A 24,722-nucleotide genomic window follows, 5' to 3' on the forward strand; every position below is an offset into this window, starting at 1 on the left:
CTATCACAACAGAAAACAAACCAGGACAGCTGAACTATCACCCAACCCCACTTACTATATTGATTTTTTTTAACTGCATTAAGCACAGAAAGTGATGTCACACGCCTATGAGATGCAAGAGAAGTGAATTTTAAGGTCTGGGCTGACCCAAGATGGATAGAAAGACATTGTTTCAAAAAAGAAAACAAATCAGACACCTGTCACATGCCAAGTCCCAAATGTCATGCTGGCAATGCAGTAATGCCTATACAGGCACAGCCCATGACCTTAGGGAATCGTTCTCCCGTCTAATGGGAATGAGCTGATGAACTGTCTTTAAAATATGTGGTCATTTTGAGTGGTAAGGAAGCTATAGTAGTTTTGAGGGTCTAGGAAGAGTATTTGCAGTTTTATCAGGAAAGGCAGAGAACACTTCTCTGACATCTGCTGTTGAGCTAGAGTTAGTAAAGAAAAGAAAGTAGTTTTCCATGATGAGCCACATAGGTTGCCTGATAAGGAGAGGGCTAGGTGCTCCAGGAGCTGACAGACATCTCTAAAGACCAGCACTGGGATTTGCACTTTATTCCAGAGCAAAGAGAGTTATTGGGAGTTCTGCTCACACACAAGACCGGCTGGATGAACACCTTACCAGGATAACACTGACTGGAAATGGGTGGGAGGAACCCTTGCGGGCAGGGTGTATGTGTATGTGCTGACAGTCACCAACAGGTCCCACTGACCAAGCAAACGAGAGATGCCCATAACTGATGAATCCTGGGAAGGGTGTCGTTCATGTTCCCTGGCTTCTGAGGTCACCTGTTTCTAGCAAAGCTGCCTTTTCAGGGATCTAAGATTAGTAGAGTGTAACAGGCTTGTGGATAGAGGGAGACCAGTGTGTCTGCATGTGCAGTGTTTAGGCAACCCCTGCTCACAGATCCAGATATGATAAGGAAAGCTTACTGCTTGCTGTTCTACCTCCTTGTAGAAAGAATAAGTGTATAAAGAGTACATGAACATTAAGATCTGTAAGAAGCCAGGCATGTGGTACCACATGCCTATAATCTCACAGCATTCTAGAGGCTTAGGCTGGAAGATCAGGAGCTCAAGGCCACCTTGACAGTTATAATAATGAGTTCAAGCCCACCCTGAAATATACAAGCTCCTATCTCAAGGGAGAGGGAGTGGCTTTAAGGAAATCTGTAAGGAATCCATCTGGAAAAGTGAACGAACGACCCAGTCTCTGTCCTGAATGCCAGTTTCTTCTATCCACACACATATCACATGAGCTCTGCAGGTCCTAAGCACATCACGCCAGATGCTGACCAGTGGCTCAGCCCCTGTCCTTCCTGTCCTCAGAGGGATGCTCTAAAGGAGCATCTGAGAGCCGTTGGAGGTTGCAGTCAGCCCGAGTTCTCACATCACGATCCTGGCCGCTTGAGTCCTGACTTTGACACTTCATGTAGGAAGTCTTCAAGAGCAGACTTAGCTTCTGGCACACAAGAGGAGTGCCTACGGTTCCTAAGCTGCCCTCCCACTCCCTACACTTCCCTCCAGCAGCCAATCTCAGGACCATAAACCTACTCTCAATCCCTTGTCCTTAAGACTGATCCACACCCAGCAGGCCTAAAGAAGAGTATCCTTGACCCTAACTCAAGGTCTTTCTGGAGCCTCTTGCTAGACCCATTTAAACTGAAGGTAAGCAGCTAAGGAATTGTCTCAGTGGACCATCTGGACTGATCTAAGAGCCAGAACTAAGCAGGGGTTCTCCCACCCACCCTGTTTGTCCCACAATGTACAGGATTTACATAAAGAATGTATGGGCTGGAGATGCTTTGCCCTGAGGAATTAATTCCTACCCCATTGAGCAATTACGGGATTCCCTCTCTCCTGTTGTCTCTCTTCGGATGCCTCTGCTTCTATGTCCTGGGTCTTGCTGCCTTCGAACCCTGTGTTCAAATCTTCCACATCAAGCTGGGGACCTTCCTCCTCATGTCCTGTGGCTCCTGGTGTTTTCTGGGGCTCTCCAGCCTCCCCAGGGGTACTCCCCTCTTCTTCTGAGCTAGCTCCATCACCACTGTCTTCTCCAGACTCTTCTTTAAATGGAACTTCCCCATTCTCACTTCCATCTTCTTCACCACCCTCTTCTTCAGAAGAGGCCTCAGCCAGGCCCTCCTCCGACATCCCTGACACCTGGCCCTCAGGAGAGTCGTTCTCTGTCTCCCTTGCCTGGGTGTACTCAGACTGTTTATTGGCCTCTATAGCTGAACCAGCATCCAGGCTAGGTCTAGGCTCCCCCTGGTCCTCAACCTTCTCCCCAGATTCTGTGTCCACCTCAGCCTTTGATTCCTCTGCACCTTCTTCTGCCTCTACTCCAGAAGATGCCGTGTCAGAGGCTGCATGTAGGTCTGTGGGCTGGTGATCAGGCCCGGGAGTGGCTGTGTCCTCTGACTGCAGGGAGTAGTCCTGGGGCTTGTCCTCTGCTCCCTCCCTGGCTTCCGATTCATCTCCGGCAGGTATGGCATCCTGGGTTCCATCTAGCTCTGTGGATTGGTGATCAGAACCTGTGTTGCCCTCACCTTCTGCCTCTTTACCCTCTATGGGAGGAGAGGACTGGGTGACTACAGACTCTGCTGTCCCTGCTGCTTCATTCATAGGCCCATCTCCTAAGAGTCCCTGTAATTCCTCAGGGACCCCACTACTTCCCTCTTGCACTTCTGCCTCCATACTGGCAGCCCCCTCTGTGGGAACCCCCACCCCAGCCTCCTCCTGCCCTGGCTCCTTCCCAGAACTGAACTGTGGCCTCTCTTCTTCTGGCCCTTCAATCCCTCCTGGAGGAAGGGTGCCTGCTGCATGTGGGCCCTCCTCTTCCTCCCCAGGCCCTTCAACATCCCCAGGCGGAGCTGACTCTGCAGCTGAGGTATTGGACAGGCTAGCTTCGGTTTCGGAGCCCTGGCCGTTGGCAGTGGAAGGGGCCCCTGCAGGAGTCTGCTCCAAGCTCTCAGCCTCCCTGCCGTCTGGGTAGTGAAGGAGTAGGTTCTTGTCTCCAGGGGCCGCATCTGCATAAAGCGCCCTTTCCTTCTCCTCTAGACTCGCGTCTCCAGCAGAGAAATGATTCTCCAACAAATTGCCAACATCTTCCGTGCCACCCGAAGCAGAGACTTGCAGTTCTAAATGATTAGAACATGATTGGTCAGTTCACAGGGTCGGCACTGCCCTGCTTCTCAAGAGTCTCTATCAGTCTAGCTTCCACTGCAGGAAGCTCCGCCTGTGCCTGCTATCCAGGGCTATGCCTCCCAGCTGGGGTCCTCCGGGTCACCTGCCTCCCTCCAAGCCTGTAGGATCTGCAGAGTAGGGAGTTAACTGATTGACCTGCTGTCCACCACTGAAGGTGTTAGTTGCTGTAGTAACCCAAGAGCTGCCAAAGCTTGACCCTGACCTTCAAGTCTTCCCCTGGGTCCTAATGACCATATATGGATAGAAACTTGGGTGAGCCCTTCCAGTCCTTCCTTAACCTTGGAGCGGGCATGGCACGTGCCACCTGGCTCCTGAGGAGATATTCCAAGATAGGACAAAGGCGAGTGCATTCCTTTCCTTGTCGGTTCCTAGAGTCATTAACCAGCATGCTTTTTATACTACTATCAGCAAAGGAGTGAAAACAGGTGTTTGTAGGCCAGATAATCTTGGGTTACACGGCAAAGTACTCAGGGGATTACTCATGGCTCTCGGCTTTATTAAGTCACACATCTAACCCTGTCCCCTTAAGGGCAGGCATTTGCTGGCCTCCCTACCTCAGATTAAGAGGAAACAGGGCCTGAGGAGGAGACATCCAAAATGGGCAGGGCCTGGGCTTCCCAGTGGCCTCAGCCAACCCCTTCTGAAGGGGATCCCCTTCTAAGGTCCTGCAACTGTACCCACAGAGCAGAGGGCACAGGGACAACAGAGCAAACAGGGGCCCAGTCTATGCCAGACACTGCCACCAAGGGTCAAGTTGGGTGTTTTTGGAAAGGGATGTGAAGCAAAGTTTGGGCCTAGCCCTTCTGATCTTCTCTCCCAAACTGGGATGTGCCTAAAGAGGAGGCCTGTGGGAGAAACTGCAACCCCATGGGAAGGGGTGGGATATAGACTCCCCACTTCAGTGTGACTAAGACTTCTCCACCCCTGTGCTGGAAAAGGACACCCTCTCTTAGACAAAGACTAGTGCTTGCATCGCCTCCTTCATTGAAGTAAACAGCCTTCATCTCCAGGTACCTGAGCCCTTACCAGTTCTCAGAGGCAGGGGCAGTCTCCAGCCTTCGGGAATGAGCGTTTTCTCACTAGTTCCCATGACTAGTCAACTGTGCCAGCTCCTGAAGGACCAGAAGCTCCTAAAGAGGAGCCCTATATACAAATGTATAAAACTTTACCCCAAGCACACCAGTATTTCTGAGCTCGCTCATCTTGTCTGGAAGATTCTAGACCTAAATTGGTGATGGTCTTTGCTTTGCCACAGACACATGGCCACCATGTGATTAGAACACAGCGCTGCCAACTCCTGGTCCATGATGTATTCAGGGGGCACAGGAACCTTCTGATGGCAATCCCAGCCCCTGACTGCACTTATCCCCTTTCCAGGATTATATACCTCGCTCGTGGGTAGCAGAATCAATGTTTTAATTGTGTGTTTCCAGTGCGTATGACCCTTGGATGCCCTACAGAAAGTTCTAGGAGTCTGCATTTACATGTAGGTACCAGTAAGAATTCCTGGTCCCTTGGTCACAGCAGGGGGAGCTAAATATTACTTGCCCCAATTCCTTCTCCTGCATTTCTAACTCCCTAGTCCCTGAGAAGAATCTGGGCAGGAATTTGGTTTAACCTAAGGAAACTGACAATCCTCTGGGCAACAAGATGTATAAATATAGCTGAGAAACAGTCACATAATTATTTACCATGCCAGGCAATAGGAAACATGTCAGTCTCGCTTAAGACTTAGAGTTACTTGCTTCTGAAAAACAATTACTTATGTCTCTTTCATAGGTGAGAAGACTTATATGCTGGGCCCTACCAGTGTCACATAGCTAGTAACAGACTGAGGGCCTTTGGAAAGGACATTGCCTGACCTCTGAGCAGGGTTATCACTACTCAAATTGTGGCCCAGAAACCAGCTTCTTCCTCAGCATTGCCTCAGAGTTCTCTGGAGACAGAGTTCTCAGGCGCCAGCCAGGACACAAGGATCCGTACAGATAACTCTGGATCAGGAGGCCCTGGTCTCCACCACTTCCTCTCCATTCCCTATGGTTCTCAACACATGGAACCACCTTGTTCTTCACTCTTGGTTCCTCTCCTTCACATGTAAATTATCCAGGGTGCAGCCCCAGCAACAACAAAAAATATCTTCAGTAATGCCAGCACACAAAATTACAAACCACCGCAGCTCAAAGAAAAATAATTTTGACCCCAAGGCTTCTGCTCCCAGCCCCTCTATATTGAGCGGATCCCCACTAGGAGCTCCCAACTTGGGGTAGGCCTCTGAAACCTGGCATCTTTCCTTGGAACAGCGGTAGTTACTAGTTGTCTCTCTGATGAGTCTAACCCTTTCCACAGGCTCCTGTTGCTCTATGATGATGAAGAAGGTGATGACGGTGACAGTGGTGGTGGTGGTGGTGGTGGCTATAGTGATGACACCGAGGTAAATAGATTCTAGGACTGGCTTCTTCTTATATTTCAGAGAAACTCTGACTCCAGTGAGAGTGGCATCATCCAAAAGAGCATGAGAAGCCAGATGTTGTGGAGTTACCTGAGGCCTTCAGACTGCTGTGTTTCCACTTTTAGATACCTTGATATCTCCCATATTTGGTTTTTACCTTAGAGCCAACCTGCTCCTGAATGTCTGCTAAACAGTTTGGAATGAGAGGCTGATGCCCCCATGACCTTCCTTCTCAGGCTAAAACTAACTGCTCTGGCAGAAAGACTTTCAATGAAGCCAGCTGTCCTGTTGGGGCTCCCGCGTCTCACACTCAGGAAGCACTGGACCCGAGTCTGTTGGGGGAGCACATCTGGTGCTCAGTTCCTTGAGACCCAAGGCCGGTGTCCTTCCTTTTCTCCCTCCCTGGCTTCTTGCCAGAGTCCCTGTTGGTGCCCAAGGGGAGAGGGATGAGGGGACACAGAGGACCCCAGGTGGGCTGAGTGGAAAGCGTGTGATTCCCTCTAGGATGTGAAGTCTCACACTGTATGAACCCCTGCCAGCACAGCCACCTCAGCTCTGCCAGGCCTGAGCACTGACGTCAAGGCACATGAATAGCCTCCAGCTCATCCCCCAGAGGCCCATGGGAGGACTAAGCACCTGATGTGCTGGGCCCCAGCTCACTCACACTCAGGCACAGCCTGGCATAAGCATTACTACCTCTTTCTGGGCACCGCCCCCCCAATCAACCCTCTTGAGGAATCTAAGCTTTTTGCTGCTTTACCAACCCTCACGCCATCAGTTGCTCCCACATACTGCTGGGCTTCTCTTCCCCCCCCCCCCAGAGGCACCCTCACTTTACTTCCTCTACCCCTCCTTTGTCCCACAGCGCCTTCTGTGGACTTGAAGAACTGTTGAGTTTCCAAGGGCCTTATGAACCCAACTGGAAAGGGAGGGACTTAAGGGCTGGCCAGAGGACAAGGTCAGGCCGGGACAGAGCCCTGGTCTGTGGCCTTCAGTCTAGTGTTCCCACTGAATCTCCGAGGTTTACCTGCTTGGGTTCCAGGAAGTAGCTAAGAGTAGAAGGAGATGAAATAGCCTAGAGATGAGGCCTCCTTCATGTTCCTTGCCTCCCTCAAATGTTTATAGACTGGGGAGGAAAGAAGAAGAGCAGCAATCAGAGCTCTTCCTTTCTGTTCTGGGTAGCAGTCCTTCACTTGTCTGATCCATGGGTGCAAAGTTCTGAGAGAGATCCTGTCTGGCCCTCATGGTTCTGAGAGAGCTGGGGGTCCTCACAGCCCTCTCAGGTAGAAAAGGCAAGGTTTATCAATCTCTCTTGAAAGGAGGAGGCAGACACAGGAAATATAAGATATCTGTTTCATAAGCCACCCATGCAGCCTTCTTCCTGAGAATGCTGTGACCACACCTGCAAAGCTTTTCAAGCACTGAATCCAGGCTCTAGGGTTGGGCCCATAGATAGCTGTGTTTTATAAGACAATTCTACATAACACCAAGGCCTGAGACCCTCAATGTTAAATCCTCCTTTTGACCATGACTCATATACACATATGCAAATGAGCCATCAATAGTAATAAAGATGCCAAGGGAAAAGTCTTTCCTGGTTCTACACTTTATCAGGACGTGCTGGCCTTGGAGCATACAGGAGTTCCAAGTCCCACCAGCTGTCCTTGGCTCACATGTCAGCTTCTCATGGGTTGTAAATCCAAAGTGACCAGGGAAACATTAGAACCCACGATGCTGATGCTGTCCTCTTTCTTTCTATCTTCTGTCTCACACCCTCTGCCTTCCACTGACCCGTCTTCCACATCTTGTCTCTGGACACTGCTGGGCTGGACAGACACAGACCAGCAGCCTCTTCTCCTGCCTTCATCAATGTATTCATTTTACTTATTTGTTTATTTATTCTACATTATTCTACAGAGTGACTGTTCACCATTCCAGGTAAAGACTTTATCAAACAATGTGGCTGCCAGCTGATGCCATTTAGGGTTTCAACAGAGAAGTTTCTGCCAGAGGAAGGTTGTCCACATCCTCCCAGGACCCAGAACCAGTCTCTAGCCATCCTTTGGCCTTTAACCCTTCCTCCAGACAAAGGAGACGAGGTCTAGTAGAAGAGGCAGTGGTGGTTTTCTTTGGCTTCCTGGCCAAGTCTCTAAAGTCAAGGCTAATCCCACCAATATGGCTCATCCCAGGCAGTACTCTGGTCCCTCAATGATTTGGTGAAGGAACGGGACACAGCAGCAAAGGCAGCTATTACAGAGAATCATCTGAGTGACCAACTACTTATCTAACTTCACTAAGCAAAACTCTAAAAAGCACCTGCCTTGAGGCCACAGGAGTCATTGGCTTCTAGAACCCAGCTCCCTGCAGTGTCTAAATTGTCCCTGTCCAAGCCAAATCTTCACTCCTACCTCCACTTAGCCAATGACAGAGCTATGTTTGGCTTAAAACTTCTGCTGCTGCTGCTGCTGCTGCTCATTCTACTTCCTCCTCTTCCTCCTCCTCCTCTCCCTCTCTTCCTCCCCCCCCCCTTTTTTTTTAATTTTTACTTTTTGAGACAGGCTTTTTCTGTGTAGTTGTGGCTGTTCTGGAACTCATTTTGTAGACCAGACTGGTTCAAACTCAGAGATCCACCACCTCTGCCTCAGAACAAGGAATTCTTAGCCCACCTACATCTTCTCCCTTTGAAAAAGATCAAAGACTTCAACACACTTGCTTTTTACCTATAAAGTACACAGAACTGACATAATAATTTTGTTTTCCACCTCATACCTAGTTCCTATGAATATCTGGTTTGAGAGATATACAGAGAAATTGCTATAAATCCTCTAACCATTGGCAGATATGTAGGGCTTGTGGTAGATGCCAGGGGGATTCATAATGTAAATGATGTTTGTTTATTTTTCGTTTGTGGGTGATTAGTTGGCTAGTTGGGTTTCTTATTTTTGTTTATTTGTCTTTGAAATAAGCTCTCAGATAGTGTGGTGTGGCCTTCAAACTCATTATGTGGCCAGGGCTGGTCTTAAGCTCCGAATCCTAAGCCTCTATCTCCCAAGTGCTAAGATCACAGGCATACATCACCAGGCCCAGACAATTGGTTTTTGAGTTTTTGTGAGGTTTTTTGTTTGTTGTCTTTTGTAACAGGGTTTCTTTATCTATATCACCCTGGATGTCCTGGAACTCACAGAGATCTTCCTGTACCTCCCAGGTACTGGGATCAAAGGCATTGTCAGCACTGCCCAGCTAATTGATTTTTTAAGCCAAGGTTGTGCTATATAGTTCTGGGTGGCTTGGTACTATATTTAACTCAGCCTGGCCTCAAACCACAGCAGTCTTTGTGCTTTAGCCTAAGTGATGGTATTAAGAGGATGTGTTACCACACCTGACTTGCGCACTCATTTTGAAAGATGAGTATCTCTAGGGGAAGACATCATCAGTCCTTAGCTGGGAGTGTGGCTCAGATGGTAGAGTGCTGGCCCAGCACACACAAAGCCCTAGGTTCAATCCCCAGGACTGCATAGACCAAATGTGGTGGCACATGCCTATCATTCAGGTACTTGGGAAGTGGAAACAAGAGGATCAAAAGTTCAAGGTCTTGGAGTTTGAGGCCAGCCTGGTCTACATAAGACCCTGTAATAAATAAACAAAAAGAGATTAAGTCCTGCTGCCTAGAGTGAACTGATAGAAGAGATGCTTTATTGAAAGCTGCTTTTCCTGAGATCAGCATAAATATCCTCACGAGAGTCGGTGGGGAATAATGTCCTCACTTTGGAAGTACTAAGCCAGTAGTCCAGGACAAGGAAGGAAGAACGGATGCAGGGTGGAGTCTGAGGAAGCCTGGGCCTAGAGTCTGGTTCCCCTGTCTCCCCACCTTCCAGTCTGAAGAAATTGCACCTCCCTGGGGTCTACATGGAAAGATCCTGATAGAATTGAGGATTTAATTCTTTTTTTTTTTTTTCGAGACAGGGTTTCTCTGTATAGCCCTGGCTGTCCCGGAACTCACTTTGTAGACCAGGCTGGCCTCGAACTCAGAAATCCACCTGCCTCTGCCTCCCAAGTGCTGGGATTAAAGGCGTGTGCCACCACTGCCTGGCTGAGGATTTAATTCTTGAGTGCTAGGAGGAAAGACCAAGTGGGAGCCAAGGGAGTCCGTTCCCTCCAGAGGCACTGGGGCTTCGCAGTGAAGGAGGCAGTGAGACCAGACCCGTCTCTTTCCTAATCTAAGGAGGCTAAAGGAAGTCTGGTTGGTTCTCCAGCTTGGAACGTAGATCTAACACCTTCCTGATCTGGGCCTGAATCCTAGTGTTGCCTTGCCACACTTCACAGGCTGAACATGAAAAGACCAATCTCTCAGTGCAGTTGGGAATCCAGAGTCCTGGGCGCTGGACTTCACTGTTTCACCATCTACATGACCTCGGGCTGTCCCTTGACATACTAACAGAATGCAGAGCATAATACCCTGCTTTGGTGATCCCTTTGGAGCACTGTAATGATGTTTAAGAACATCAAACGAATGTTAGCTGTGGCAGTCATTATCTCCTGGAAGAGCAATGACACCTGGTCAAACCCAAACACACTGAATGGCTACAGCAGAGTCAGCTTTGGACAAGAGGTGCAAGGCTTGCCCCTCACCTTGATCCTTTGGACCCCCTTGGTCTGGGAATTCAGTCAAGAGACTAGAGAAGGCCTTTCTACTCAGAGCTCCTTCTCTCCAGCCACCAGGCACAAAGAGCTAAGGTGGAATTTGTAGTCACTAATGAGATCTGATGTCTCACTCGTCATCATCACAAGAGTCTGGTAACTGGAGTAAAAGAACTGCCTGGAGAGAACCAACTCTCGGAACCTCTAGACCAGTGCTTCTCAGCTCTCCCAATGCTGAGATCCTTTAGTACAGCTCCTCATGCCATGCTGACCCAAACCACAAAATTATTTTTGTTGTTACTTTATGACTATAATTTGGCTAGTAGTGAATCATACTGTAAGTATCTGAGTTTTCTTATACTCTTAGGTGACCCTTGTGAAAGGGTCCTTCAACCTCCCAAAGGGTCTCAAGCTGCAGGTTAAGAACTGCTGCTCTAGGGGGCTGATGAGATGGCTCAGCGGTTAAGAGCACTGACTGCTCTTCCAAAAATCTGGAGTTCAAATCCCAGCAACCACATGGTGGCTCACAACCATCCATAACGAGATCTGACACCCTCTTCTGGTGTGTCTGAAGACAACTACAGTATACTTACATATAATAAATAAATAAATCTTTAAAAAAAAATAAAAAGAACTGCTGCTCTATCTGGGCGGTGGTGGCGCACGCCTTTAATCCCAACACTTGGGAGGCAGAAGCAGGTGGATTTCTGAGTTCGGGGTCAGCCTGATCTACAGAGTGAGTTCCAGGACAGCCAAGGCTATTCAGAGAAACCCTGTCTTGGAAAAAAAAAACCCAAATTAATTAATTAATTAATTAATTAATTAATTAAAAATAAATTTAAAAAAGAACTGCTGCTCTAGAGCAGATCCAACCATTGCCATGAATTCTTCCTCTGAGCCTGGTATGCCACAGACAAGCATGTCTAACATACTCAGGCCACCTAAAATGAACCACTCCAGAAATCTGAGATTTTTCCCAAGTGGCCAAGATCCAGCACCTCAGCCACATAGAAGATCCCCTTGGAAAATGACCCTCAGGACAGCTTTCTGAACACTCCCTCTCTGGACGTCTAGCCCTCAGGAAGGAGTCTTTACAGGCAGATCCGTCTGAAAACAGCCTCCTTCTCTGGTGGCTTTAAGTGTCACTAAGAACCTGAGCTCCAGGCACCCCCACCTCACCTACTCAAATACTGAAACTAGAGGAGGTTCTTGTCACCAGGGAGTAATCTGTTACATACCTTGTTTTTGGCCAAACAGAGCCACAGATGGCCATATATTCCTTAGTTCCTAAGGGGATCACTCTAGGGGAGAAAGGTCAAAGCCAAGGGCAGGGCTACAGTGAGTGCATACTCTACACTTTCTGATCTAGTTCGACCCTCCCCAGTCAATCCTGAAGGCCGCAAAGCTGGATTTGAGGGGCTAAACAGGCTAAAACAACAGGTTATAGCTAAACCTGCTATTAGGGTCCTCTCAGTCCATCCTGGACATCAGCCAAATCCCTGCACCAAAGCTGAACACAATCCTGCAGTAGCTCCAAAGGTCACCAAAACAAAGTACCACAAATTTAGCAGCTTCAAAAGGCAGAAATTCAGGCGGCAGTGACATATCTCAGGGCCTTGTGCTTGCCTAGGATGCATGAAGTTCTAGACTTAATCCACAGTGCTACATAAAATCAGGGGTAGTGGCACCTCTGTAATCCCAATGCTCAAGGCAGAGGCAGGAGGGTCAAATGTTCAAGGTCATCTTTAGCTATATAGTGAGTTCCAGATCTGTAAGGGCAACATGAGACACTCTCCAGGACAGAGAGAGGAAGAAGAGAACTCCAGAGATGGCTGCGTGGTTAAGAGTGCTTGCTGCTATTCCAGAGAGAGCCTGAGTTGAGTTCCCAGCACCAGTACTGAGCAGCTTACAACTGCCTGCTACAGTTCTAGGGGATCTTACATCCCCTTCTCTCTCTTTAGATACCCACCTAGATGTAGAATACAATAACACACACACACACACACACACACATGAATAAAAATACATCTTTTAAAAAAAAAGAAAGCAAAGGAATAAAAATTCATTCTCTAACAGTTCCAAAAGTCAGAGTCTGAATCAAGGCACCAGAGGGGCCCTGCTTCCTCTGAGCTCTATAGGAGAGAGCCTGTCTCATCTCCCCGGCTCCTGTATCTGCAGGCAACCCCTGGCTTACAGCTGCCTCTTTCACCTTCTGTCTCCATCTTCACATAACCTTCTCCTTCTCTTCCCAGGGGGAAGCCACCATATTGAAGATAGAGCCTACCCTTCTCCAGTAGGAATGCAACAGCCACAGCCACAATGACCCACTTTCAAAAAGACCAGTTACTTGTGTTAGGGCTTAAACATCCATCTCAAAACAGATGTTGTAATGGCCTTTGTGCCTGGAACTCCCGTCTACTTTTCTATAGGTTCCAGCCTTACCTTTTCCTCTTGCTAGCCATATTTCCTACCACACCCCTCACAATGTCTTCAGGCCACATGGATGTCTGTCTCTGGCCTCAATTACTCATGTCTAGACTGCAATGAGGGACATGACAAGACATAAACCCTGCTCCCTATGGTAGTGACCCATCTTCCAGGTTGATGTCTCCAGGAAAGTGTCCACATCCAGTATTTCTTTAGATTTTTGTCATCCATGCCTAAAGAGCTATTATTCAGATCACCTGCACTTCTAACCAGTCCCCTGTCTCACTGCCACTCCTTGTCCCAAGGCCAATTCCTGATCATACTTCAGAGCTCAGCTTCAAGGCTCATCTCCTAGGATTTTCCTCCCTGATCCTCAAGCTTACTTAGGTGTATGTGTTCTGTGCTCCTGAAGTACCTGTCACCTATATCCTTAGGGAGATGACAGATGTTTAGGGGAGACTTAGCAGCTCTCCCCACACTATGAGAACACATGACAATACGCCTCCTTCCCAGCCAGTGTTTCTCATGGGCCATCTAAAAAAAGACCACAGGAGGCAGAGGCAGGCGGATTTCTGAGTTTGAGGCCAGCCTGGTTTACAAAGTGACAGCCAGGGCTATACAGAGAAACCCTGTCTCGAAAAACCAAAAAAACCAAACAAACAAAAAAAACCACACACAAACACCCCTTCCCATGCCCTGAGAGTGCCACATAGTCAGAGTGATGAGTGACGGCCATTCTCAGTACATCAACCCCCTGTCTTCCTATCTTATGCAAAGGAAAAGCCCAAGCCTTACAATGTGACCTAGAGGCCCATACCTGTCCTGCTTCCCGTGACCTCATCTCTTCTCTGATGCCACCTTATCCACTCTGTTCAGATACTTGGGAACTCTTGTTCTTCTTGGACCACCCCTGTGTCCTCCTGCCTCACTATGCTCCATGTGCCCACTTCAGAGTATGCCCTTCCCAGACAATTTTGCTCTGATATTGCATCTCTGTAAGGCTTACTCCAGCCACCTCAATGAAAACTGTCTCCCACTTAGCCTCTGGTTTTTTTCACCCTAGTTTTATTTCATTATTTTCTAATATGTTAGGGGTTGGTCTGGTACTGTTTTATATTCAGATGCTAAAAACTGGCCCCGGAGATTTGGTTACAGTCCTGACGAGTACATTCTCACATACATCAAGATAAGTTGTGTAAATTTTGTTTGCCAATCTTCTCTGACAGCTGATTACTGTAGAGAATAGAGGTAGGCAGGGCTTTGGTTACCCTGCTGGGGGGGGGGGGGTCACAGTTAGGGAGCAGGAGGAGAGAGAGAGGAGAAGGAGAGAGCAGGAGGTTGGACCAGGAGCACATGGCCAAGGGAGAGAAATACATTGTGAGGACAGACTAGTGCAGAAACAATCCCAGGCGAGACTCAAACAGCAAGGAACTTGGGAAGCACAGCTGCGAAATAGCCATTCTGAGGTTGAGAAATAGTTTAGGGGTAATTGCCCAGCAACTGTACAACTAAATAAATTGATAAAACCGTGACTCAATTATTGACGGATGGCCAGGAATCAACAAAGTTATTAAGTATACTACAACAGCACTAATATACTGCATAATTTACATAGTTTCTTGCTGCTTGGGATTTGTTTCCTTGGTACCTAGAATAGCTATTTGTGTGGTTGGTTACAAAATGAATGGATAGAAACAGATAGTTGGATGGAAAATGGGAGACATGGTGACAAAATGAAAGACCTCTTTTGATCTCAGTATCAAATAGTTCCAGAAGACAAAAGAAGTGCCACTGAGCTGTGTCCTAATGCCAGTACTTAACCTCCACAGGCCTAGTTCTCATGTGATTAAAGGGCCCTAGGAGAATTGCCTTCCTAGCTTACCATGTAATAACCATTGAGCTGAATTGCTGAACAAAATCTTCTCCCCTTAAATACATTAAAATTTGATTAGAGGGGGAGATGAGTGGACAAGAGGCCAGAGCTAACCACCCAGCATCAGTTTCCATGCCTGAGAAGGGACTGGGGGCAAACACAGGCTCTGAGTAGTTGCTCATGAGATGTGAGGTTATTTGGGGTGTTGCGGGAAGACAAGCCAAGTGTGTGAGGAGCCATGATGTGGTTAAAAGGGTAGGAGAGAGCTAGCTAAAGTGCAAGCCAGGCTTCTGAGTGTATGATGCCAAGACTGTAAGGGTAGGGGCTGGGGCTTGGGACTAGTGAACTCACATCTGGCTTAGTGTGGGAGCATGACTAGGCCTTTGCGGTCACTGATGAGCGTTTGTTGTTGTTGTTGTTGTTCTTAAAAAAAAAAAAAAAAAAAAAAAAGACTTATTGCTGGGCATGGTGGAGCATGCCTTTAATCCCAGCACTTGGGAAACAGAGGCAGGCAGATCTTTGTGAGTTCAAGGTCAGCTTGGTTTACAAAGAGAGTCCCAGGACAACCAGTGCTATACAGAGAAACCCTATATTGAAAGACCAAATTAAAAAAAAAGGATTTATTTTTATTTATGTATATGTGTTCATGTGTACATGTGCTATGTGTATGTGGGCACATGATTAAGCCTAAAAAGGGCATTGGATAACCTGGAGCTGGAATTATAGTCTGTTACAAACCACGTGAGTACTAGTACCCAAATTAAGGTCCTTGGAAAGAGCAGCAAGTGCTCTTAACTACTGAGCAATCTCTTCAGTACTCACTGATGAATATTTATGAAAAGATCTGAAGGCCTAGACTGGACAAAGACTGAAAGTAATCCCCTTACCCCAGTTCCTCTAGAACCAGGATGTACCACAGTGCCTAGCTTCTCCAACTGCCCAGATACCCTAGACTTGGGCATTCCTGATACCTACTGTGAGGAGACCCAACTATTCTAATCTTCTATAGGGAACCTCTGCTACTTGGCAGGAGGCCTGTGAGCATGGGAACCTCACTGGGTGGCCAGCCATTCAGAAGTTTATTCTGAGCAGCTTCTGCAAAGGATCATAAGGATGTCCACATCCCATCTAGCCCTTGCTTGGCTCCTACAACACACAAGGGCTGAGATCAAGGGGACTGATACAGGGTCTCACACAGAAAGTAAGCTATGCTTCCATTTCCAACCTCTGGGTCCTTGCTCTCTATCACCAGCCATCCAGAAGCTAGTTCTCCTTCCCTAGGATCTTCCACCTTAGCATGCTCCATGGCTGAAGCCATGCAGGCAGGAACCCTCCCCACAGCACCCTTGTAAGCTGGGCAGCTGCTCCAACCACAGCTATCTATACATTCATTTAACATCTTCCCTCTGGGTGTATCTGCAGAGTTCCAAATTGGCCATCGGGTCATTGTAGGAACCACCGGAGCAGTAGGACCAAGGCAAGAGGTGCCCCTCTTCCCAGCAGACTATTGCTCAAGAGACATGAGAGATAAACACTTGGAGATCACAGCTACCAGACATCTTGAGGTTCACAGTTAAGAAATTATAGTGGGTTGAAGGGTGTCCTTTCAACATCTGTGTCCGCCATGACCTGAGAATGTGACCTTATTTGGAAATATAATTTTTAAAGATGTAATTAGTTAAGATGAGGTCATGTAAATTAGGGTGAGTCCTAAACCCAATGTTTTTAATATCCTTATATAGTAAGGAAAAAAATATAGAAGCCCAGACTGGAAAGAAGACCATAGGAAGGCAGGGGTGAGATCTGAGTAGTGAGGCTGGAACCAGGAAAACCAGGGATTACTGGCAATTACAAAAAGTTGGGAAAAGCACAAAGCTTCCTCCACAAAAATCTTCAAAAGGTTAGTTAGCCTTACCAGTGCCTTGATTTTAGACTTCTACACTCTATAACTGAGCAAGAATACTTTCATGGAATTTGTTTTGTTTTGTTTTGTATTGTTTTGTTTGAGATGAGGTCTAACTATGTGGACTAGGCTGGCCTTGAACACACACACACACCTGCTTCTGTCTCCCCAAGTGCTAGGTTTAAAGGCGTGCACCACTACACCCAGCCATTTTTTAATGTTTTAAGCCATCAAATTTGTGGTAACTTGTTATGGCAATGACAGGGAAATGATATAGGAACCAACACCTAAGCCTGGCCTTTGGAATCTGCCAAACATTCTCCCACACTCGGCCAGATGTGATTTCATTAGTCCCAAGCCCCAGTCCCTACCCCTACCATCCTGGCATCACATGTTTGGAAGCCAAGTTTGAGCACCCCCTCCCAGCCACAGAGCCTGTCTGACAAATGTTCCCCTTTCACTGTTCTCTCTCTCTGGCTACTTATTTTTAGCCCCTGATTCCATCTACCTTATATGGTTCTCTGTTCATCTCATGAGTACGGACTAACCCCTCTCCTGGTTTGTAAGCTCTCTGAGGACAGAGAATCCCAAAGATATTAACAGCCCTAGTGGGAGTGAAATGCTGATAGAGTCCCTCAGTTGTTCTTGTCCCATGATATTTGAGGAAACTGGCAGCATATATCAAGTGACAGCACATATGCTCAACAGAGAAAACGTGCTGCCACTGTCACAGCCCTGTTAACATTAAAAGAACTTATTTTTCAAAAGGGTCTTGCTATGTAGCTTTGGCTGTCCTGGAATTAACTATGTAGAGCATGCTGGCCTCGAACCCATGGACATCATCCTGCCTCATGGGTGCTGGAACTAAAGGCATGCACCACCATGCCTGGCTCAAGGAATATTTGGTTATAAGAGCTGATGGACATTTTTTGGAGACAGGGTCTTGTACACCCTAATCTGGCCTCCAACTCACTACATATCCCAGGATATTGGGACGACCTTGAACTTCTTATCCTCCCAAGGGGCAGGATTATAGGCACCATGACCAGTTACGTGGTGCTAGGGAGGAAGCCCAGGCCTGCACATTGCATTAGACAAGCACTTTACCAGCTGAGCTATCCCCACCCTAGCTCCCTTATTCTTTTTTTTTTTTTTTTTTCCGGAGACAGGGTTTCCCCGTGTAGCCCTGGCTGTCCTGGAACTCACTCTGTAGACCAGGCTGGCCTTGAACTCAGAAATCTGCCTGCCTCTGCCTCCCAAGTGCTGGGATTAAAGGTGTGCGCCACCACTGCCCGGCCCTTATTCTTACTTTAATTACATAGCCTCCATGTTCTCAATAGGTCAAGTATTATTATCCCTAGTTAATAGGTAAAGAAATGGGTACAGAATGATCGAGGTGGTGCACGTCTATAATCCCAGCATTTAGGGGGTTAAGGAAGGAGGGCTATAAGTTCAAGGCCAGCTACAGCTACATAGAGATACTGTTAACAGAAAGGAAACAGAAAGAGGAGCCAAGAGTCTGACTTTGTCAGTCAAACTTTTACCTATTGCCATCTAGGGAAAATTCTATTGGAGACAACTGGGCAGTGAGGTTCTAACCCAATGGCCACTTGGAAGAGGACCAGGGGCTGCAGCTTGGCAGTGGTCCGCTGGAGGAGGGAAGGAAGGAGGGGACTCCCAAGGCCCAGGGCTCTCCCCTGGCTGGGTTCTGGGCTGAGCTCCCAGCACAGCCCACTTCCTGTAAGCACCAAACTGCAGGCCAGGCTTTGCCTGCACCTGTTTGAACTCAGAGTGCTGTCCCTGCTGTAGAAGGATCCAAAAATATCTGAGAGGGAGGAGAAGGGGGTGGGTCTAGTCAAAAGGAAAGCAGGCTAGGGAGACAAGTCTCTTAGCTTGGCCCTCAAGGCTCTTTCCAGCTGGCTCCCATCCATCAGGGTGGCCTTGTCTCCCCCTGAACATGAGCTGCCCCTTCTAGCCAGTATGGCTCTCATCCTGTTCCTGCCAGTGCAAAACTTTGAGCTTCCCCTTGACTGTAGATCACTCTGCTTACACAAATCATCTGCTCATTCATTAGACATTATTAAGTGCCTTCAGTGAGCCCCATTCCATGCTAAGTATTACTAATACAGTACAGTAGTCCCCTGGTCTTACAGGGGGTGTGTTTCAGGTTCCACGTGGAAGGAGGCCTGAAACCACATAGTGCTGGGTTCTATATAGGATGTGGGTTTTTTTCCTGTTCATACATACCTATGATAACCTCTTAACATTTTTATTTCTTTACGTATTTGTTGGTGAGAAGGATGTGCACATGCCATGGCACATGTGTGGAGGTCAGAAGGCAATTTGCCAGAGTGAGATCTCTCCTTCAACCACTGAGTTCTGAGGAAGAAACTCAGGTTATCAAGCTTAGCGGCAAATGACTTTCCCTGCTGAACCATCTCTCTGGCTCCACACAATTTTAATTTGCAAATTAAGCAGCCTTGGACGTGTAGCTCACTTGGTAAAGCGTGTGCTTGCATGAGCAGAGCCTTGGGTTTCATCCTCAGTGTCGCATTAAACCAGGTATGGTACCTCGCACTCATAATCCCAGCACTTGGGAGGTGGAGGCAGGAAGACCAGTTCAAGATCATCCTAGACTAGAGTTTTCCCAGGCTGAGCTACCTGAGACCCTGCCTCAAGAAGAGGGAGGTGGGATGGCAACCAGATGGAGCAGTAGGAAAGAATGTGCCCAAGCCTGGATAACCTGAGTTTGACTCCCAGAACTCTACATGGTAGAAGGGACCTGACTCCCACAAGTTGTCCTCTCTCCTCCACACATGCACCAAGGCATGTATATACATGTGTGCATATACACACAGAATAAGTAAATAAAAAAGGTGATAACATTTTAAATTAGGCACAGTGAGCTGAGGATGTAGCTCAGTGGCCGAGCACATGCCCAGATTGGATGAGAGCCTGGGTTCAGCCCCCAGGACTGTAGAGGGGTGGGGAAGGCAGGAGAGAGTGACAACAAAACTAATGACTGAAACAATCAGGACGTGAGTGGCAGTGCTTTCCATCCTTACTCTTGGGAGACAAAAACAGGTGCTCTCTGAGAGCAGAAGACCAGCCGACTCTACATAGTGAGTTCCAGACCAGCCGACTCTACATAGTGAGTTCCAGGCCAGCCAGGCCAAAGCCATATAATGAGATGCTGTTTCAAAAAAAGTTATTTAAAATTTATAAGTTACTTATTTCTGGGATTTCCCTTTTAATCTTTTTGGACCATGGTTGATTGTCAGAAATAAAAACAAACCATGAATTTTTTAAAAGTCTACTTATTTCTACATCTATAAGAGAAATGATAAAAGCGCAGTCTCTTGCCCTCCAGAAGTAGATGATCTGATGATTTTCTCCCCCTACAAGTGTGGCCGGCTCCCTCTGTGAAGCCGACCTTCCTAACTCTCTTCTGAACTCCAACCAGAGTGCAGCCTGCAGGGGGTGTTAGTAACATTTTTTTACAGTGCAAGTCATCTCTCCAAATAGAAGGTCAGCTCTGGGGCAAAGCACAGTCAGTCCATTTCTGCCTGTACCATGTGACTCTGCCTGAACTTGGAGGTCCCAAGAAGGGTCTGTAAGAACTTAGAGACTCCACATCTGCCTCAGCTCTCCCTCCTTGGGGGTAAAATACCCCTACTCCTTGGACTCATTCAACTTCCCAGAGAATTCAGTGAGTTTCCACACTTCCTTCTGATTGCATCCTGACTGGATCCACCTCAATCTCCTTAGCTAAAAGGGTTAGGTCTAACCCTACGGAAGACCACACCCATATGCTGCAGGTCTCTCTGATAAGCCCTCTATTCCCAAAGGCTGGCATGTAGCCCACACTCATATGATTCCTAGCATACTCCAAACTGAGGGAAGAAGTAAGAACTCTCAAGGAGACTGTGCAAAGAAGAACCTGGGAGGGAGTGACGGGAGAAAAACCCTTTCCTGTCCCCTAAAGCTCTTACAGAGATCCAGGAAACTACCAGGGTCCTGTCAAATCCCTCTGGCTTCATTCACAGCCACCCTGCTTTCCTACACCCCACACTGCACCATCTCAGGAAAGACAGACTTCCAGGGTGACTCCCACTAGCAACAATGTCTTCAGAATCCGTAGGTGGGCATACTTACCCCAGGGCAGCTGAAAGCAGCTCTCCCTCCATACTAGCTGAGGAAGAACTTAAACTGGACTGAAGAGCCCTCCATAAGGCTCTATGGCCTTGGAGATGTGAACAGTTGATCTTTTGGCCCTTTAATTCTGATTAAATTCTATTTATTGACTAATTACATTCAGTTATTAATAACATTTAATACATTGTTACTTGCACTGGTTTAATTCTGACACTTGAATTCTGATTCTCCTCACAAGTTTTCTATCTTGCAATTGAGCAGCTCAGGAATGGCTGCTCTGGGAGGGAAGGTAAATACATAAGTTGACAAATAGCAGGCATGTCCCCCTAGGTGGAAGTGACCTGGGACCTTGATTGTAAGTAAAACTGCTTTGGTGAGTGGAGACGAAGGCTGAAACCAGGTGGGGTAAGACTCCTTGCTGCCATGGTGGCACACACCTTTAATCCCAGCACTCAGGAGGCAGAGGCAGGTGGATCTCTGAGTCTAAGGTCAACTTGGTCTAAAGAGCGAGTTCCAGGACAGCCAAGGATACACAGAGAAACCCTGTCTCAGGAGCAGGGAGGGATGGGGGAGACTCCTCAATCCTACAGAAACACAACAGCAGATCAGTCAGGCCACAGTAGGCAGGAAAGGGACTTTGCTGAACCTGACAGTCCCATTTGTTCCCTGAATTATGTTTCTCATAATTCTCCTCTGAGCATACTGATCTGGGGTGGACCCAGGCGACTGAGACCTGGGGAACAATAAGCATATCCAGTTTGGCAGCCCTTCAAGCTGGGCTCCTTGTGCCTTTAATTCTTACACAGAACCAGGCAGAGGAGGCCCACTCTACAGAATTCAGGGACTACCTGTTGCCTGTGTATTGTAATTAAGGAGTTCCACAGGCCTTGCTCACCAAAGCAATAGGAAATTCTGCCTTAGAGATGCATTTCTCCAGGTAAAAATGACAGTTCAAGCTATTGAGTCCTGGTCTTCCATTAACATGAGTATAGCTTTTCCATGGTAGGTAGTGGAAATGAAGAACACACACAGTGCTGGTAGGGAGATGGAGAAGTAAGTCAAAAAAGAATTACATGGGCTGGAGAGATGGCTCAGCAGTTAAGAGCACTGACTGCTATTCCAGAGGTCCTGAGTTCAACTCCCAGCAACCACATGGTGGCTCACAACCATCTGTAATGAAATCCGATGCCGTCTTCTGGTGTGTCAGAAGACAGTGACAGTGTACTCATACATAAAATAAAAATAAATCGAGAGAGAGAGAGAGAGAGAGAGAGAGAGAGAAGAGAAGAGAAGAGAAGAGAAGAGAAGAGAAGAGAAGAGAAGAGAAGAGAAGAGAAGAGAAGAGACGAGACGAGACGAGACGAGACGAGACGAGACGAGACGAGACGAGACGAGAGCAGAGCTATGGGGCCCTGCAGTGTGGATATATTCTGAAGACAGACAGCTTCAGCTCTAATGCCTTCCTAAGAAGGCAGGTGAGGGTGGGAGATTCTGAGGAGCCAGGGCTCCTAAAGTAGAAATGAAGGACACAGCCTTACCCATCTTGTCCATTTCCTTTCTCCAAGCCAAGATGAAAGAGAGGGGAGACACCCGAGCCTGGATGCCTATCTTCATCTCTCATCAATAGTACGATCATCATCCAGATGACCCAGGCCATGGGCCTCCCCTGTCAGTTTCCACTTAGAAACTGGAATCCAGAGGGGACCAGCACATAGTGCTTTATCCACAGTGGACTCAACAGGCACTTGTTAAGTACACATTCTAGATGATGGAGTCAGGGCAAGTTCAGTCACTCTGACTGAAGGTGGCAGCCCCCGACATTCACTCTAATGAAAATGCTGGTTTACTGTTTCACCTTCAGCCTTCTCTTCCAAGCATCTCACAGTTCTTCCTCAACAGTGGACACTGGCTTGGCTTCAACTCAAGCTCAGAGCAACAAGTCTCCCTAACTACACAGAGCTCTTGGAAGGTTTGTCAGGCTCTCCCTTCTATGACCTTCCATAGCCTGTGAGTCACAGCCCCTTTAGCAAACCTCTACCTTCAAAAGTATTGACATTATGTTTGATTCAGTAGCAACATTTTTTAAAGATTTATTTATTTCATGTATATGAGTGTACTGTAGATGTCTTCAGATACACCAGAGGAGGGCATCAGATCCCATTACAGATGGTTGTGAGCCACCATGTGGTTGCTGGGATTTGAACTCAGGACCTCTGGAAGAGCAGTCAGTGCTCTTAACTGCTGAGCCATCTCTCCAGCCCAACAGTATCAAAATTACAGTTATAAAGTAGCAATGAAAACAATTTTATGCTTGAGTTTCACCACATGCATTAAAGGGTTGCAGAATTAGAAAGGTTGAAATCCCCAAGGGACCCTACAGGCATACCTTAGTTCAATTCCTTGGATAGCATGGGTCACTGAGACTGATTCTAACATGGTCTCTACCCAAGGTCTCTTCAGCTCTTCTCATCAGAGCTCAGTATGCTCAGGCCTTTTGTGCCCAACTTGAGAATTCTGACATCTCAGACATCCCATTTGCCATCTTGTTCTTGTCCTTTTTTTTTTTTTTTTTTTTTAAATCAGGGTCTCGTGTAATCCAGCCTCTCTCTGACTCACTCTGTAGCCCAGAGTGACCCTGAACTCCTGTCCTGGTTCTCCTCTCTTTGCTGGCCAAGTGCTGGGATTACCAGAGCATGTCACCATCCTCAGTTTTATGTGATGCAGGGAATTGAACCCAAGGCCTTATGCATGCTATGTAATCACTCTGCTAACTGAGCCACAGCCACAACCCTTCCCTGTGCTCTTCAACCTCTTCCTTTCCACAGGAGCCTTCCCTATTGGCTCAAAAATATACCCAGTGTTAAAGTTTCTCTCTGTCTGCAATGCCTTCTGGCTTTTATCCACCCTGCTTAATCTTTAACTCCCCACATCTAAATATGTTGCCTCTATGTGATCACTAAATACTCCTAAATCCCTTATAATCTGCCAGTGACCTCTGGGTTGTCAAAATCAACACCTCATCGTCTTCCAGGTCTCTGTGACATTTAATCCCTTTGACGGCCCCTTCCTCTATGAGACATCCCTTCCCTTGGCCACCAGGCCACTCTCTCTCCTGGTATTCCTTTCCATCTTTCTGAAACTCATTTATTTATTATCTTCTTCCTCTTCCTAATCTTCAGTTCCAGTGTCCTTCAAAGACGAGTTCTTGATCTTATTTTTCTCCCTCTGCAATGGCTCCCTCCGTCCCAGCTTGCTGGTCTCTGTATAAGTGAACTGTGCCTCTGCATTTCTAGGCCTGGTTTTCATCTAGTCCTAGGCTACAATCTCATCTTTCCTCTAGTTTTGTTTATTTGTTTAAAACAGAGACCCTCTATATAGATAGCCCAGGATGACCTTGAACTCGGACTCCTTTTCCCTATGTGTTAGAATTATGAGCATGTGCCACCATGCTCAGTCTGATCTCAGCTTTCTAACTACTTCTAATCCCCATCCAGATGTCCCATAGTCTAAGGTACTCAAAATGACCTAAACTGAACTTTGTGTATGTGTAACAGAATTTCACTCCTGGATGGCCTGGAACTTGTTAGGAAGACCAAGCTGGTCTGTAACTCACAGAATCTATCTGCCACTGTCTCCTGAGGGCTAAAACTAAAGTCATGTATCACCACATTTGCCCAAACCGAGCATTTAGCATGTGTTCTCTCCCGCAGTAGCAATGTCTTGTTCTGAAGTTCCTCCAGTGATTTGCAAGGAAGCCTGTCAGGTCTTCCTGCAGCCTGCCCAGGTTGGGAAGTCTGGCCTGGAGTATCCTAACTCTGTTAGGGTTGCCTCTTCTGCCTACTCACAAGTTCTCTGGGACTATACTCTCTGACATAGCTGACTAATTCGTTTCCTCCAATCCTGCTCCTTCCTACCAACATAACTAAGCACATCTCTCAAAGCCCCCCATGGCTCCCCACTGTCCACAGAAGAAAGCTTTCTTCTTCAGCCAGCACTGAAGGCCACTCACAGCTCACTCCATAAGGCTGGCTAGTTCTGCTCCCTTCCTGCTGTCTTCTCACAGC

General features: G+C 47.4%; 1 protein-coding gene across 6 annotated transcripts in view; it reads right to left on the bottom strand.

Annotated features, from left to right (window-relative positions):
• Srl (sarcalumenin) overlaps positions 1-24,722 on the bottom strand; it is a 64,930-nt gene that overhangs the window by 17,591 nt on the left and 22,617 nt on the right. For 2 of the 6 annotated variants that reach the window (XM_030248915.1, NM_175347.6), the window contains exon 2: positions 1,836-3,146. The exons of the other annotated variants lie outside the window; for them this stretch is intronic. In XM_030248915.1, coding sequence (XP_030104775.1) covers positions 1,836-3,146 — 1,311 coding nt within the window. The remainder of the gene's footprint in view (positions 1-1,835; positions 3,147-24,722) is intronic. 6 annotated transcript variants of the gene reach the window in all.

This window comes from Mus musculus, chromosome 16 (assembly GCF_000001635.26).
Source record: "Mus musculus strain C57BL/6J chromosome 16, GRCm38.p6 C57BL/6J".
Taxonomy (NCBI): domain Eukaryota; kingdom Metazoa; phylum Chordata; class Mammalia; order Rodentia; family Muridae; genus Mus; species Mus musculus.